Below are 16,814 nucleotides of genomic sequence, written 5' to 3' on the forward strand. Positions count from 1 at the left end.
GATGCCTCCCTTTATCCTTTCCCTGTTCCCATCACCTGACAGCTTCTCTTTCCATCTCTCCCTCTCTTGTACCTAAAATGCTGCTGCTTCTCCCAGGAATCCCACGGCCTCCGCACCCTCCAGATATATCTCCGTATTACCCGCTATCGCCCGGCACCGTAGGACAAATCCCCCATCCGCTAGGATGGTTAGTACCACAGTAAGGAGTTCCATTTTTTAATTTCCTTTTTGTTTCTTACATGGGCATGCTTATTATTTATTCTGTGCATGTATGTGTGTATTTTTAGAGGTCTGGGTTAGGGAGGGAGGGCCGTGGGTGGGGGTTTGTGGGGAAGATGCTTGCCGATGCCCTGTGGGAAAGCTGGCAAGTCAGTAGCCATTCAGGTGGAGGATGTAGGGAAAAGGCTTGGTGGTACTTCGCATTCTGAACCCATGGTCCCCAAAGCCTCTAGGTTCCTCTCTGCGAATAAAAGTACCCTTCAGGGCCCTTGGGGATTGCAGAAGTCTGGGGGCTTCTCTCCTGTGAAGCTGATCATGGCTCTTATGCTGGTGGCAGCCCCAAGTGGAGTCCTGTCATTGGATTGAGGCAGCAGAGGCGTGGGAACAGGCACAGCCCAGTTTTGAAATCCAGCAGTGGGAGTGGGGTTACAGCCCCACGCCCGATCCCAGCCGTCACTCCCAAGGCTGACAACCACAGTGGACATCTGTGTCTGTTGAGAAGTTCCATGTTATCCAGCCAGCAACCGTCTGAGCATCTCTGCATGTCGAGTGGGGTGGGGCAGCTGGAGCCCTCACTCCAGCAGGCCAGGCCTTCCTGAGGGGTCAGCTCTGGTCCCTGGCAGATCATCAAACTGCCTTTTGTGATTGGTCCTGCCATCACCTGGGCTTGCTTTTATAGTGCCACCCATTAACTTTCCGTAGACGACTTCAAAAAACCCCCAAACGCCATGTGTTTCAAAAATCAGAGTAGAAAGGCCTTTTCTGTGTAAGCATGCTGTGCTCGTGTGTGTTTGTGTGCACGCTTGTAACATGTGTTTGACGATGGTGTACTTTTGTGTATATATTTCTCCATGTTTATGTCTCTACTCTTTAAAACAACACAGGGCAATTTGTTGAATCTGACCATGAGAAATCGTGGTACACCTCTCAAGGTTGGGTCTTGGGGAAGACACGAGCCCTGGCTGTGGTTTCTCTCTCCTTCTCCTGCGTTTCCTTGGGGAGGGTGGCCATGTCCAGGAGTGTGTGTCCTAGTTCTTCCTCCATGGGTGGGGCCATGCCTCCAATGGGTCTCAGTCTTCCCTTGAACTGGGGAGATATTTGAAGGCTAGATAAAAAGGAATAGCCAACTCAGACAACCCTCTGTCAGAAAAAGTTGTGTGTCTTTCATGAGGATGCTATTTTGCATGTTGCTGTATTTTTTAATTATTGTAATGAGGTGTGATTGTCTATTGGTTACCCACAATTCTTCTTGGGGACTCTCCCCCCGGTAACTCTTGTCAACACTTGTTAATTTGACAAAAGGCTACAAATTAAGCTCTGTTAATTTAATGTTTTCTCACCGAGATCTAAATACCGAAAGAGGCCCAAAGCGCAACTGAAGTCCTTTGATTCACTGTACTTTATTTTGGTATAAATTTACATTCATTATTGTTTTCCTTTGGATGTGTAGCCCTCAATTAGTGTGATGGCTCCATTAAAGCAAGCGAGACTTCGCCTTTAATTATTACAACAAAACACCTAGTTTCAGCTTGGGGAGAGGGTCTCTATTGACATAAGCAAAGGTTATAAAATTTAATTAGCCATTCCTATCAGATTTATGGCATTCAAATTGTTCTGTGTTTCTTCCCTTTGATCCTTCCTGTACAATCCCCAAGATTTTTGTTCTGATCAAATGAGAATAAAGCTTACTGTGCAGAGAGGACTTTCCCTTTTTCTTCTTTTGCTTTCCCCCAGCCCCACCCCTCTTTGCAGCGCTCTAACTTCGTACCCCCTTCTTTGCAGGCAGGGTCAGCCAGTGTACCCCATCACGACAGGAGGATTCCGTCACCCCTACCCCACAGCTCTGACGGTCAACGCTTCCATGTCCAGGTGAGTTCCAAGAACCCAGGCTCTTCAACCAAGGCTGTGGGCTACTTCCCAGAAAGTTCTCGAGATGCTCCCAGGCCATCTGGGGCACTGCCGCTACATGCCAATCCAAGGGTGTAAGCTCCATAGTGCGTGAGGCTTTCCTCCTAAAAAAATACTGAAAAAATTGCCCTGAACTTCCCAGGTAGGTGACGGCAGATTTTCGAGGTTGTGAGTTTTTTCCCATCAGTTGAGCAGTATCTTTTTTTTTTAAGAACTTAAGAAGGCAAGAAGAAGTAATTAGGACGTGTGGAGTTTTTTAAAGTGTTATTTCTCTGTTGCCCTAGTCTGGGTAAGAAAGGAAAGGGTGCAGGTAAGTTCATTTTTATACAAAGAAGAATTTGAGAGAAGGCTTTCAGTCTTTTCAAAGCTTCAGACTCTTAAGCATCAACAAGAAAGGACACCCCTCTCCCCCAACCCAACACACCCCCTTCGAATGTAGCAGGTGTCTGGTAGAAATAGAAAGTGAGCCACAAAGGGAACTAGAAGTTTTCTGGTAGCCACAGTTTTTGAAAGATGCGGGTGGGGGGAACCCAAACAGTTATTTTTAGTGATATATTTCGTTCAACCTAACATAGTCAAAATATTATCGTGCTGACAAGTTATCGCTGTAAAGCAGCTACAAATGAGATTTTACTCTTTTTCTTTATACTTTCGTTTTGGAAATCTGATGTGTATTTCACACTTAACCACATTTTTATTTGTCTTGGGTATATTCAAGTGCTTCGTAGCCGCATGTGGCTGGTGGGGACGACGTTGGCCTGTGCCCATCTAAATTTCTGAAAGTTAAACAAATCATGTGCATGTGTACATCCATGTATCTTTAAGCACATCAGTGTATATGTAACACACACACACGGAGGCCCACCTACGGGTGCCTGGGTCTTTCTAACCCCATGGTCTCCCTCTCCCCCTTCTAATTAATTCTGGCTAATTTTTCAGCGACTGCTAGTTTATTTACAAACTGGTTGGCAGCAGTATGTTTAAGTAGTCACTAATTGCTCCTAATGATAGTTTTATTTTCTGTTCATCTGATTTTCAGTCACGTTAATTAAATCGGTGGAGGTTTAGACTTTCCTGATGGGCTGCAACAGCTAATCCATTTGGATGATGGCACCTAATTAAATTAGCATGCATTACATGGCAGGGAGGCCAGCCCCCAGCCTTCCCCCCCCACACCCCCCCCCCCCCGTAGCCAACAGGAGGACCCAAGACCACGGGAAGGGTTGGAGAGACAGGCCAAGATTCCTCTTTTCGTACTTGCAAAACAGTGATTTTTGGTGGAGGACAGAGGAGGAATCGCACCCACTGAGAAACACAGACTATAGCATCTGTATGTGTAAGAACTATGCCGTGGGTATCCAGATCCAGCTCCCACGTATGGTAAATCATCGCAGTTTCTAAATCCACACCAGGATCGGTTAGGCGGGAAAATGCTCGTGTGTCCTCTTCTCCAGTGAGAAGCGGAGGGTTATTCTCATTAAATAATGTCATCACAACCTCGCGAAACCCGGGAACCAATAGGGAGTCTCCCAGGAGGAGGGCAGCTCCCGAGCACCTTATAACCCACGGCACCCCTTCCTCCGAACTAGCATCCCGAGAATGCGCTAGGTTGTTTCTCCTGTTTGTTTCTTTGGTGCATTCAGAGGTTAAAAGCAGTGCGGTGATCATGGGATAGGGGCTGAGGTTAAGCTTATCGATTGAATTATCATTAGGAGGTTAGTCGATGATTTCTAGGTGGGCAGGGGTGGAGGCAAGGAAGGGGAACGGTGGGAGGGAAGGTTAGGGGGCTGGCGGTGCAGGGGGGAGGCGCCCATTCCCCAGGTAGGCCTTATGAAAGGTAGCTAGTTAAAAAGCGTATACAGCAAATTAAATACATTATTGTGGTAATGGGGTGACAGAAGTATGGGTCTATTATACTTATGGCAGTTATAGGGAATGTAGGCAGCTTGCCCTGTTCCAGAACACCCTTTGATATTCATTCTCTTCAGCAGCGGGGCCAGGGCTTCTCAGAATTAAGTGATGGGTCATTATACTTTAAACACCATGGAGAAGCCTAGATTGGCAATTAAACAGCTCTTGCTGACACTCACTTGTGCCACCCTGTGACCCCCTTTAGATTGAGATGTTGGAGCTCCGGGCCCTCAGCCTGCTAAATTGGCGCAAGGCTCTTCTCCTGACGAGAGCGGGCTCTGAAATCTGCCGGCTTCAAAGGGAGCGAGATCATGTATAAACCATAATGTGGGTGCACCGTGGCTCACAAAAAATAAGGCAGGAAGAGATGAAATGTTACAAGTGCAAGGGGGGAAATGAGAGAATAATGACAAACCTAATGCAACTCAAAGCAGGATTGTTGCACAGGAAAATGCATCCTACTGCTTGTGCATAAAATCAAGGCCGGCAGATGACATCCAGTTAACAGAAACGTGTCAACAGTGAAGTAAAGTGAGAGTGAGGAAGGCAGAAGCCCCTGAGACAGCCAGAAACAAAAATTAGTTGTCCTTAACAAGTTAAGGTTCATCATTATATTCTGGCTTGGAGCCATGAAAGCAGACGGGGGTGTATAATGAGCTGCTTAGAATTTTTAGGGTGTTTATTGCATTGCATGAAACAGTTGTCTGCAGAAAGGAATTTCTTAAGCGAAGGTATGAGGACAGCCCATAGACACACACACACACACACACTTTCTCTGCTATGTATGTGTTTCTCAAATATAGGAGTATGTGGGTAGGTATGTGAACTTGGAAGTGTTGGTTCGTCATGGCTGCACCGGAAATTTTTCCCCACCCCAAAATGTCCTCAAAACGTGAGGTTTTCTGTGGTGTTTGGTGGACACACACACACACCCATGTTTTTCTCTCTCTCCCTCCCTCTTTCCCCCTTCTCTCTGTCTGTACACATATTCTCATTCAGCGGGAAGGGAACATATGTATTTGAGGAATGTCAAGCTTTTACAATTCACAGTAAAAGCTGCCACTCCACCCACCGCTTCACCCAGGGGCTTCGAAGAACACATGTTCTGAACTGAAGTTTTCCCAGAGACCTTCGGGCTGTGGGAAGGAGCTGGGTGTGACCTGGGAGCCCAGGGCCGCACTTTTCCTTTTTGGTAGGGAGAGGGGATCGTTGTCTTTCTCTCTCGTTTTCTCTCTCTTTCTCTCAGGGTTTTTCTTTTCTCTTCTCTTTCCTTTTTCTTGACATCCTAAAAGAAGTCGCATGATCCTTATTAAGAAATCAAGTCCCTGTTACCACACTTTGATTCTGACTTAAATTTGTAAAGGCAGCCCGTGGACGCGGGCCACATCGGGGTGGAGATTCTGAGTCCAGAGTCCACTGTGATTCCGGCCCCCTTCAAAGTTCTGCCTTATTCATTGCTGTTTTCTCTGTTGATCTATGCAGAGTCAGTACGGTCATCGTTTTTCCCATGCACATTGACTGCAGTCTTTTGGTAAAAGGAGAACAATTTTCATTTCCCATCTGCATGTGAACAGAACCTATAAAGTCTAATCAGCACTTCCAGCGCCTGGCAAAGTTAGCTTCCTGAGAACCGGGTGGTCATTCCCTGGATGGTACACGGGGTTGTTGTGGTTTGGATTTATTGGGAAAGCAACACCGCCTTGACCTGGATTCCCCTTCACCTGAACAGCACCCCCATCTGCTCACCTGCCTGACCTTGCCAGGGTGGAGCCTGGGGGCTGCCACTGTTTTCTTCGGGGGGTGGTGGTGGTCCTCTCCTCCCTCCACTTGTCTCCAAAGTAGCATACCTTCCTTTCAGAGGGTGGTTCTTCTAGCCACGGTGACCGCAAGCTTATCAGAAAATGAGAGAGCTGTTGGTCAGATCCATCGTCCATTTGCAAATGGGCCCAGAGCATTTTCAGATTAGCTCCTGGAGTTCCTGAATGGCTCAGCGGAAACGAATCTGACTACTATCTTCGAGGACACAGGTTCAATCCCTGGCCTCCCTCAGTGGATTAAGGATCCGGCATTGCCGTGAGCTGTGGTGTGGGTCGCAGACGTGGCTCAGATCTGGCATTGCTGTGGCTGTGGTGTAGGCCAGTGACTACAGCTCCAATTCGACCCCTAGCCTGGGAACCCCCATATGCCGTGGGTGTGGCCCTAAAAAGACCAAAAAAAAAAAGATCAAATTATCTCCTTCTGTCCTAGCCAGGTTGCATGGTTGAGACATGCCAATGCACAGCCTAAAGGGTGTTTGTAAAAACTTCCCTAAAAATAAACAGTATTTTAGAGGAGAAAACACAGACTTGACTTTATGTACAATTCTGATCATTTATAAGGCCTTTTAATGCATAGGCAGTATTTTAAGTCAAAGTAATTTAGGAATCCTAGCATTTTAGAGGAGAAAAGGCGTACACATCAGAATTCAAAGCTTCCCTTCCAGGTGTGTGTATAAAATAGTCCTCTTTGGGTATCTTTCATGCAAACTTCTTTGAAATGCCCGTGACGTATGTTGAGAAGCAGGCAGGAGATATTTGGTTTCCCCTCATCCCTCTGCCTCACTTTCTCCCATTCCTGTCAACACGGTGGGGCACCGCAGCAAAAGAAAAACGGAACTGTTATCGCGCTCCCATCAACAGAATGAGGCCTAACGAGGCATGCGCAGCATTGTCAAAAATATATCTGTACACTTCAACCGCATTCATATTTTATTTAGCTGTCAATATGCAACAAGAGATTTCACCTATCATTCTAGCTCTGATTAGAACTTAGGAAATAGTCTTCTTAGATGCCACTGATAACGTCCCTCCAAACCAGTGGACGTGTGGTCTCCAGCAGGTAGCTCAAGCCTACTTTTCTGCCCACGTGTACCGGTCGCACTAGCCTTTTGCTGAAGATGTTAAGAATCGTAATGTCTCGTGTCAGTAGCAATAATGAAGGGGAAGATTGGCTTTAATGACATGATGAGAATCATTATGCTTAATTTATCACTAATTAATGCTGACAGGTCTCATATGCCTTGGGTTGCTTTCATGTGAGTGTTCCGTGCTGTTTCTTTCTTTTTTTAAAGTTGTGTGTACACATCCCTCCCCCATTCATACATTTTGATTCTGACGATTTACACAGCTTTCTGTCTTCTAGGTTCCCTCCCCACATGGTCCCTCCGCATCACACTCTCCACACGACCGGCATCCCCCACCCGGCCATAGTCACGCCCACAGTCAAGCAGGAATCCTCGCAGAGTGACGTCAGCTCCCTCCACAGCGCGTAAGTGTCCCTCTTCCGGTCACTTTCTGTGTCGTTGCGTGGTCAGCCGGTGGCTGCTGAGTGGTGGCTCTGCCCGGAGCTGGTGTGCCTCCAGCGAACACCCACCCAGCCTTACAAAGACGCGCGATGCCTGGTGCAGGTTCTCGCTGGCGCCCGCTGCGGTGGCGGCGGCGGCGGCGAACAGAACTCCTTCTCTGTGGCCCCGGATGGACTGGGGTTTGCAGCCCCTTCCCGGTTCCCAAGGCTCGCTCTGTCCCGCGGGCGCAGGGAGCGTCGGCTGAGACGGAAACGGGCACAACGCGCTTTCCCCTCTGGCTTGGGAAAAATGCATTTTGGGGGAAGCTTGAGGACGTGATGATAAAGTCCCTTCCCCCACCCCCTCCCCGGGCTGTTTGTGCTCCATTTTCCCGGTGGAGGAGACCCAGCGTGGAAGTGTGCCACGCCTTCCGGACTGCTGGGCTGGGTGTTGAGGGAGTGGGGAGATGGGCCCTCTGCTGTGGGGAGAGTTGGACCTTGTGATCGTTCATCAGGCTGCATCTGTCTGTTTTGTCCACATCCAGAAAGCATCAGGACTCCAAAAAGGAAGAAGAGAAGAAGAAGCCCCACATAAAGAAACCCCTTAACGCGTTCATGTTGTATATGAAGGAAATGAGAGCGAAGGTCGTAGCTGAGTGCACGTTGAAAGAAAGTGCAGCCATCAACCAGATCCTGGGCCGAAGGGTGGGTGACCCCCGCTGGGGGAGGAGGGCGCACCGGGTGGGGGGCCCGTGTCCCCATCCCCATGGGTTGGGGAGTCCTTTCCCTTTAGCCCCAGTCTGACTCCTTCCATGGCCTTCGTGGAGTTGGGACCAGTAACTCAGCATTCGAATGACATTCGGGTTGGCTGCAGCCTGGCCTTCCCCACCTGCAGAGACAGCAAAGGACAGGGCAATCTGGGGGACAGGTCAGGTTCTGGCTGAGCCCCCGATAGTGCCAGGCCCCCGCAGACCATTGGCATCTATAGATGATACCATTTCTGATGGAAGCTCTGTCCATCCCCCGGCCACAGTGTGGTTTGTGACATTTCTCCCTGTCTCGCTCTCCCCCCACTGTGTCCCCTCCAGTGGCACGCACTGTCCAGAGAAGAGCAAGCGAAGTACTACGAGCTGGCCCGGAAGGAGCGACAGCTTCACATGCAGCTGTACCCCGGCTGGTCCGCACGGGATAACTATGTAGGTGGTTCCTTTCTCTCAGGACTAGACTCTATAACGGTGTGTTGGGTGTGCATCTGGCCCAAGGAACACCACCTGCCAGTTTGAATCAGGCCTCAGTACCTTCAGTCTGCCCGCTCCCAGGACTGTTGGCATCTTACCCGAGTGGCGGATTGGAGGATTTTGCCTTGGCCTCGTGTGTGGCCGCATCAGCGTGCGATACTTCTCCAAGGAGGAGGGGTAGCTGGTGTCCTAGTGTTCCAGCTCAGGGGATGTAGGGGGTCAGCTTGGGGCTGTCCACACCTTCTTGCCCATGTCTTTGAAGAGATGGGGCTCTAAGGATACAGCAGTGGTCCATGGGGTATTTTTGTGCTTCTCAGCAGCAGTGCATGGGGTGGCCTTGCAGAAAAGACCAGTAGGCGAGGAGGGAGAGAGTTTACTTCCTCACAGGTGTCCTAGCAGGGCCTTCACTCATAAGGGGAAAATGAAACAGTTGCCTTAGCCTCTGGTGCCGTAGAAATTGGAAGCCTGGTTCATCTTGAGAGGGGCATGATGGGAATATCCCTGAAAGTAGCCAGTGGAAGTCATCCCTTAGCAGGATAGATGCGGTGACTCAGGGGCCCAGCCAGGGGTCTGTGGTGGCTGCAGGATTTGCCTCATTTCCCCTCCTGGGTTTTAGAACATACCTTAGGCTTGTGCTTTACACTCATCACAGTGATTGTGACACTCAAGAGCCTTCTACTCCCATTAACTAACTACTGTCCTCTGTCACTTCTCACTGTTCTTTCTTATTCTGTATTTTGCCCAGTAGCTCAAGCTTGGGCTCACTTTCCGCTCTAAATGGATGAAATGTCTTTTATTTTGCCCCTTACTGTATTACATGGCATTTAGTTTCATGAAGCGATTTTTACTATCCGCTCTTTGGTTAAAAAACAAAACCTGTCTTAATGCCAGTAGCAGCCTTCTCCTCCCATTTCTTATTGGCAGCATGGAGCTGTGGATGGTTCTTCTACCCATCAGTGCTCCCTGACCTAGCTCTCCCCTGGTCATTCATCCTCGGTGTATGTGGGTTGAGAACCATCCAGTTATCGCCAATTGTGAATTTCTGGTGCCCACAGCATTGCGAGGATGCGGAGTTAAATCAGACATATGCACTCTCTCAGAACTTACCAGCCATCAGGAAGTCACAAACATCTGGCTGAATGTGCGGGTCCTGAGTGAAGGCTGTTTTCTGCTTGCTCTGATGAGCTTTTTCAAGTTTCATCACTCTCTAGTCTCCTACTGTGAACATGTGGGGCTCCTCTGCTCTTTGCATGTGGATGGGAAGGATGGGGTACAGAAATGGCTGGGTGTGACACCCATGTCTCTGTCACTGCTGCCCCCACCTCCCCGAAGGTCCTCTCGCCCTTCGCTGGCCGCACTAGACGGTATTCCTCTTGGGAGTTGAAGCAGGAATTAGTGCTTGTACTTCTTAGTGGCACGTTTGTTCCGCTCAGCCCTTGTCACTCACAGATGGTCGTGCACAGGGTCTTAACTGCTTGGGACCTCTCCATTTGTCCCCAGCAGGTGTTCAGTGGAGAAGCCTTTCTTCTGGAGCTGAAAGGAAGAGGATAAGAAAGTTAATGCTCTCCCACAGGCTTGCTGCTCACCCCCGCCTGACCTCGAGGTGGAGATTGCCAGCAGCAGGCAGGCTCTGCAGCCTCCACACATATAGCCACCTCATTTCAGGACAGATCCTCTCTTGGTTTCGGGTCAGAAGTTCTTAGAGTTCATCTCCAGCTCCTTCCTGCTACAGACCCAATTCTTTGAGTAATCTAGAGTTGTACCACAGAGAGGAATTCAGCTACTCTATAGGTATCACATCCCCAGGAGACATTTTGGGTCATAGTGGGGCCTTCATGTATAGCTGTGCAGGGCGTGCACTGCACAACTTTAGGGTGTGCCATTTACACTATGGTCTGTGTGCGTGGTGCCCCCTGGAGTTGTGCAGGGTGAGATCTCCACAAAGGTACAAGGCCGACTTTGTGAAAGCTTCAAAAGAATCCTGCCATGGACTTTCCTGGAGTCAGACAGGGTATTGCCCGAGGCTTTTTGTGAAGTGCTTTCTAGGTTTCAGAAGGTCAATGAGACACGTAAAACGACTTTAGTTCAGTTTTATATTTGGACGAGGTTTGGTGTAATAGGGGAACCCCTGATAAGACTTGAGAAAGTTTAGAGGTAGCTCTGGATTTGGGGCTATAGGAGCTTTACTAGCTGTAGAGTCCACGATCTGTGGCTCACTACATATGGGTGTGAACACACACAGCCCTTCCTCCCTTCCTCTTTCCGTCCTGCCACCTCCCTCCTCCCTCCCTCCCCTAGGAACTGAACAGTCTGTGGAGCAAGAATCAGAGTTAAAACTTGTATGGATTTGATTGTGGTAGAGACTAGTTAGTTGGGGGTTTTGGGGTTCGTTTTTTAAACTGACTTGACAAGGATGCTTCTGTAAATTACTTTGGGTATTGTAAAGTGCAGAGGGGTCTTCTGGGAAGCTTTCTGAGCTAACCATCTTATGCTGCTTTCACCACATTCCTACTTTTCTAGCCCAGTGGTGACAGAAGCCTTTATAACACTATCTTAGCGAAGTAGAATTGAGTGAAACAGTCACATTTGGGTTGTCAGACTTGGTACGTTCTGGAACAGAAGAGAAAACATTTTGGTCCCATAGTGATCACTAACCCATGGCCTTGAAATTCAACGTTATTTCCTTTCTGGCCCTTCCAACTTAGGTAAAGGAGATAAATCCCAGGCCATGTTGCCTATCTGGAGGGTTTCCCCGCACCTCACCACCAGAGTTGAGGGCTTTTCTCTCATTACATTCAAAGAGATAATGGGATGGCCAGCTCCCTTGAACTGCATCTCTCTCTTCTCTAGATAGTGTGTATTTTCTTCCATTCTCTTCCGCTTAAAACACATTCCCAGTCCTCTAGAATCTTTAGTCTAAATGATCATTTTCTCAGTCATGAACCTCTCAGTTGTCAATTATTTTTATCAGTGTATCCTAAATCCTTCCCAGGGGTAGTGGAATTTTCAGCTGCCTCTCAGAATATATTGCGGGGGACTGGACGCGGCTGAGCACAGCATTCGAAATGACTGGGAAGCCCTTGGCTGGGGGGCGGGGGGGGGAGCTGCCTGGAACCGACATGTTTCTGTGCGCAGTTGAAGCTTTATTTCAGCTTCTAAAGAAGCTGACACTGGACCCTCCTGCCTCTTCGAGGATGGCCGGGTGGCACTCTGCTTCTGACGCAGGAGTGGCACAGACACGAGGATGGGCCATGGGGGCTCGTGCAAAAGCACAGGAACTTCTTGGTTTCCTTTCTTCCTTTCTTAAACTGGATGCCAAGGAACATGAAATGTTTCAAAGGGTAACACTGAACCGAAGACCCAGACAGATGTCCCAAGTGGCACAGCCCGCAGGTCTGAGAGGCTTTCTCTAGAACTGCTGACTCTCAGCCTTTAGGTGGACCTGAAACCGTGTGGCATCTCTGCCTTGGGGGGGCTCCTCACAGGGCCTTATGGATTCTCAAGTTTTCACCCTGTGGCTGTTGCTGTCTCTTCTTGAGTCAGTGTCAACATACCATGAGAACTTTTAGCAAAGGTTAATATTTAGATGTTCTGACACAAATAGACGCGTCGGAGCACAGGTTCCTCCTGCTCGTGACACTGCATGTACACCGGGCAGCTGCAGCACGTGGATAGGGTGGAGCTCCCCGGGTGAGGGAGGCCTAGTTTCAGGTCAGGAAGGAGGCGGTTACCTCCACAGAATTCTTTCCGGCTCCCATTGCACGTCCGCAGCTGCAGCAGACTGTCTGGATGTCGGGGAGGGTCAGGCTGGAGAATGAGAATGGCTCCATGCAGTTCGTCTCCCATGATGCATGAAAAGCCTTCCTCGGAGGGCCGGGCGGTCTGTATGGAGGCAGCGTAGCCTAGTGGATGAGAGCTGGGGGACCACGATCGCCTGGTTCCCATCATGGCCCCGCCTTCTCATGTCGTCTCAGGAACTTTCATGAAACTCTCTGTGCCTCAGTTTCCTTCTCTGTAAAATCGTGGTTGCAGAGGATTGTGTGAAGATACATGAGTCGCTAGACATGGCACTCTTAGAATTCTGTCTGGCACAGAGCATGTGCCCCGTGAATGGTAACTGTTCTTACGAAGGGTATTGTCATGGTAGAGGAAAATGGCAAGAACAGGATGTTCCCCCTTAGGGATGTCCACTCAGGAGTCTGAAAAATTGCTCAGATCGCTTCTGGTTGTTTCGCCTTTGTTCCACCCTCCGTCTTTAAAACCAAGGCCAGTGCTACAGGGCAAAGAAAATCCCCTACGAAGGGGATTTTTATTTTTTGATTCCGAATGAGAACCATTTGGCCTTATAAAGAAGAGATTTGCATGGGGCACGGAGGCTCTCTTGAGTCCACCCAGCCGTCCCAACGTCCATTTGTCCCTTAGCTCTTGGGCCACTTGGAACGCTGTCTCTTCAGCCTCCCCGAGTCTTCCCCATCATCCCGCTCTGGTCCCCTTTCATGAGTGCTGGGGTCAGGTGTGAGGATGGACATCGATGCGCTCGAAGAGAGGTCCTACCTGCCACCCCGCTGATCCACTCTTTTCCTGCTGGGTGTGCGGTCGTCCACCCAGAGCCCAGTTGAAGGGCACTTGGATTAAAGGGGCTTGGGGGTTGGCAGATACCCAGGAGCCTGGATGGAGGTGGCAGCCGGGGCCCCTCCTCCTGCCTCCTTTCCAGGTGAGCCCAGATGCCCCTCCTCCCCGCCACCTCCTGAAATAATTCGCTGTGTCTCTTCTGTTCTTCTAGGGGAAAAAGAAGAAGAGGAAAAGGGACAAGCAGCCCGGGGAGACCAATGGTAAGTTAGAATAACTGGGATAGAGGCAGGAAGCGGTGCTCTGAGGACCATGCTTTTATAGCAGGATTCTGTCTGGGGGAGGCAGGAGAAATTCAAGGCCAGGATGTTGTCGGATGGGGTGGGGGTGGGGGGACCCCTCTTAGCCAACCTTTTTGTTTATGCATTTTAATTAATTGCTTCATGACTGCCCTTTTAAAGCTAGTAACATTCATTGTTGCATGAAAAGCACATTGTGAGTGTAGTGGAATGTGTTTTTAAATAACTGCAGAGCCTGTGAGTAGAGAGTGGTAGGCATGCCTAGCCGGGGATTTATCCAGTCTGCTTATTTGGTATGTGTCTGAGTAGGGATGAGGAGTGGGCCAGGAGAGCAGAAGGGTGTGTGTGAGTGTCTGATGTTAACTGGGCTGTTCCTGAATGTTCTGATGCATGCCTTTACAGTGGTCAATTGCACCCAACTTAAATTAAGGAGGTTTGTCATTCTCTAGAAGAAATTAGAAATACTGCATAGGCAATCTCAGAAGTCCCTTCGAGAAGGCCAGGCTTTTACAAACAACGACAAAAACATTTTGAAGGCTTTGTATAATTTGTTCTTTTTTTTCAGAACACAGCGAATGTTTCCTAAATCCTTGCCTTTCACTTCCTCCGATTACAGGTGCTAATGTCATTTTGAGTCATTAAAATAGTTGATAAACTGTTTTTTTAATTTTTCTTGCCATTATAGTTTTATTAACATGAGACACGTATGACTTTTGAACATTCTTTAAAATGACCATCTACACGGTTTCATATGTTTCAGTAGATTTTTTTTTCAGTTGCTTTCATTGTTTTTTGAATTTAATTTAACTTCTGCTTTGTTTATTTATTTTTCCCGTAACAGTTGTTTAAGCCGTGATGACAGTGATTTAGAGTTGAACTAACTGTGCAAATTGAATATGCAGTATTTCTTTAAAAGAGACTGGTTAAAAAAAAAAAAGAAAAAGGAGAAAAAAAAAAAAAAAACTAAACCAAAACCCAACAACAACAACAAAATGGAAGGAATTCAGTAATAAACCTCCTTAATCTAATGGCATTTTTTTCATCGCTCCCACTAAGTTTTCTCACGCAAGCATGCATCCGCAGTATGATTATTTTTTTCCTTTGCTTTTTTTTATTTTAGTTTTTTTCCTTCCTTTTGCTTTTCTGCTTATAACTGGCAAATCCACTAGCATTTCACTGACTGATCCTGCTTCAATGCTGCTATGTATGAGCTCCTAACTAACCCTCAACGGCTCATGTACACAGCCTGTTGGTCTTTATCTGTTCCTTTCAATATTAATGAAAATAGATTTTAAAAAGAGAAAAGATGAACATTCCAAAAGCTGCAATATCCCAGTACCACAACCCTTTCTTTCTTTATTTCTTTCTGTTTCGTTTCGTTTTGTTCTGTTCTTATTTGTAGTTTTTTTGGTTTTTTTTTTTTTTGTTTTGTTTTTTTGTTTTCTTTTTTAAACTGTTGTACTCTGAGAAGAAAAAAAGCATGTGACAAACTTAATTCCCTCCTTGGCTTTATTTTCTTCTTTAAGAAAAACAAATTGAGAGAGGAAAAAAAAAAAAAAAAGAGGAAAGCAGAACTAAAAGAGGAAAAACATTATGTCAAAGTTAGTTCTTCAGTATCTAACTTCCCTTTATCAGTTCAAACCGAATCGGAGAGACAGTCCTTAAAGAAGGGATACTGCAGCTTTATTTGCAACAGCTAATTTCACAAGTTGAATAAGAATGTGCTTTTTTTTTTTTACCTTTTTTTTTAAAAAAAAAAATTAAAGCAAGTTAAAAATGGAAAGTCAATATTTTGTAATTAGTAACCAGGTCATTGATTTATTCCCTTTTTTATTTTTATTTTTTTCTTATTTGTATCTTTCTCTTCCCCCCCTCCCTCTCTCCTTCCCTCCCTCTCTCTCTTTCTCTCTCTTCTCTCCCTCTCCCTCTTCTCCCTCGTCCTCCTCCTCCTCCTCTGCTCGCTTCTCTCTTGAACTCATTCAGACCTGAGCGCTCCTAAGAAATGCCGAGCGCGCTTTGGCCTTGATCAACAGAATAACTGGTGCGGCCCTTGCAGGTGTGTATAGATTTCCCAGATTCGCTGTGCTGGTTTGCAGCTGGTCTCTTTGGTCCTTTGCCCCCCACCCCCCCCTTCTCTGGCCTGTTGCTTTGTAGCTCTGTGTGTGGATCTTAGGAGACAGGAGGGCGCGGGACACTGCTCTGTGAGGGACGTGCTTGTCCTCCTCGCTGCTGCTAGCCAAAATGCCACTGTAAAACAGCATCATTTGTGCCTCCTCGGGTCAGCGACAGCAAACCCCAGCGCGCCCCCTCCCAGGGAATGTTGCCTGCCAACCCCTTCCTCCCGACAGCCCAGGATGGGGGCTCGGTGACAGCCATCGAGAGCCTGGCCTAGGTAGAAACAAACGACGTCACCCTCTCCCCTCCTCTTCTCTCTCTCTGTGTTTGTTTGTTTATTTATTTATTTATTTATTTATTTATTTTCCCCCCTGTTGTTTTTTGGTTTCCGATTGTTGTTTTTTCCTTTTGTGTTTTATCGTTTTATTTTATTTTATTTTATTTTTTCTTTTGACGCCTAGAAGTCCTTTCCTTTCATGTCCTTGGTGAGGGAAGACAATCAAAGAGAACCCAGGTGCTAGCGAAGACAAGGCAGCTGTAGCCGAGGTTGTACATCCAACTGAGCACGACCCACCATTGTGTTGTATTTTTTGTGTTTACCTTATGCTAACAGATGCAAATACTCCAAAGAAGTGTCGGGCACTGTTCGGGCTTGACCGACAGACTTTATGGTGCAAACCATGCAGGTATATTACCTACTGTGAGGCCTTTGGGAAAAATCAAAGCGTTCTGTCCTTCCGGTATCTCAGTGTGTCAATAGATTTTTGACCTCGTTCCCATCTACTTCCCCGCTGGCAGCAATGACTAATGATCCTCATCCTTCCAAATTTCCTTGCTAATTTTATGCCGTGTCCTCTCCCTACTTTTCTCTTGCCCTCTTCTCCCTGCTCTTACGAATAACATACCCCAGCCCTCACAGACCAGGACGGGCACAGATCCTTTTGCTTTGAAAGCCAGCCTCCTGGAACTGGCCCGGCCCTGGCACGACTTCGATGGCATGTCTGCAGGACAGAGAGAGCCACCAGGTCCCGGGGTTTGAATGGGCTCAAATTGGCAGCAGTAGCCTTCCCCATGCACTTGGAGTCTAGACACTTGGAGAAGGGCTCTGGGGCAGGCTGTTTTTGGTTTTGTTTGGTTTTTTGTTTGTTTGTGTTCTGTTTAAAAACCACGTCTCTGGACAGAGGAGCTTGGTGAGCTGACATTGTTTTACAGTGCTGAAAAGAAGCGTGGCATT

General features: G+C 47.7%; 1 protein-coding gene across 50 annotated transcripts in view; it reads left to right on the plus strand.

Annotated features, from left to right (window-relative positions):
• Positions 1 to 16,814, plus strand: part of TCF7L2 (transcription factor 7 like 2) — a 203,666-nt gene that overhangs the window by 180,302 nt on the left and 6,550 nt on the right. For 6 of the 50 annotated variants that reach the window (XM_005657462.4, XM_005657463.4, XM_005657471.4 and 3 more), the window contains 8 exons: positions 97 to 199; positions 2,002 to 2,088; positions 7,204 to 7,344; positions 7,905 to 8,064; positions 8,448 to 8,555; positions 13,381 to 13,429; positions 14,031 to 14,081; positions 15,449 to 15,521. In XM_005657462.4, the coding sequence (XP_005657519.1) occupies positions 97 to 199; positions 2,002 to 2,088; positions 7,204 to 7,344; positions 7,905 to 8,064; positions 8,448 to 8,555; positions 13,381 to 13,429; positions 14,031 to 14,081; positions 15,449 to 15,521 (772 nt within the window). Of the gene's footprint in view, positions 1 to 96; positions 200 to 2,001; positions 2,089 to 7,203; positions 7,345 to 7,904; positions 8,065 to 8,447; positions 8,556 to 13,380; positions 13,430 to 14,030; positions 14,082 to 15,448; positions 15,522 to 16,193; positions 16,267 to 16,814 lie in introns of all 50 variants that reach the window. The other 44 variants (XM_084994298.1, XM_005657472.4, XM_084994300.1 and 41 more) reach the window with 19 other exon arrangements.

The sequence above is a fragment of the Sus scrofa genome, chromosome 14 (assembly GCF_054392235.1).
Source record: "Sus scrofa isolate SSC_HxYL_T2T_F1_AM1 chromosome 14, Sscrofa_HxYL_maternal_Yorkshire_Landrace_v2.0, whole genome shotgun sequence".
NCBI classification, from domain to species: domain Eukaryota; kingdom Metazoa; phylum Chordata; class Mammalia; order Artiodactyla; family Suidae; genus Sus; species Sus scrofa.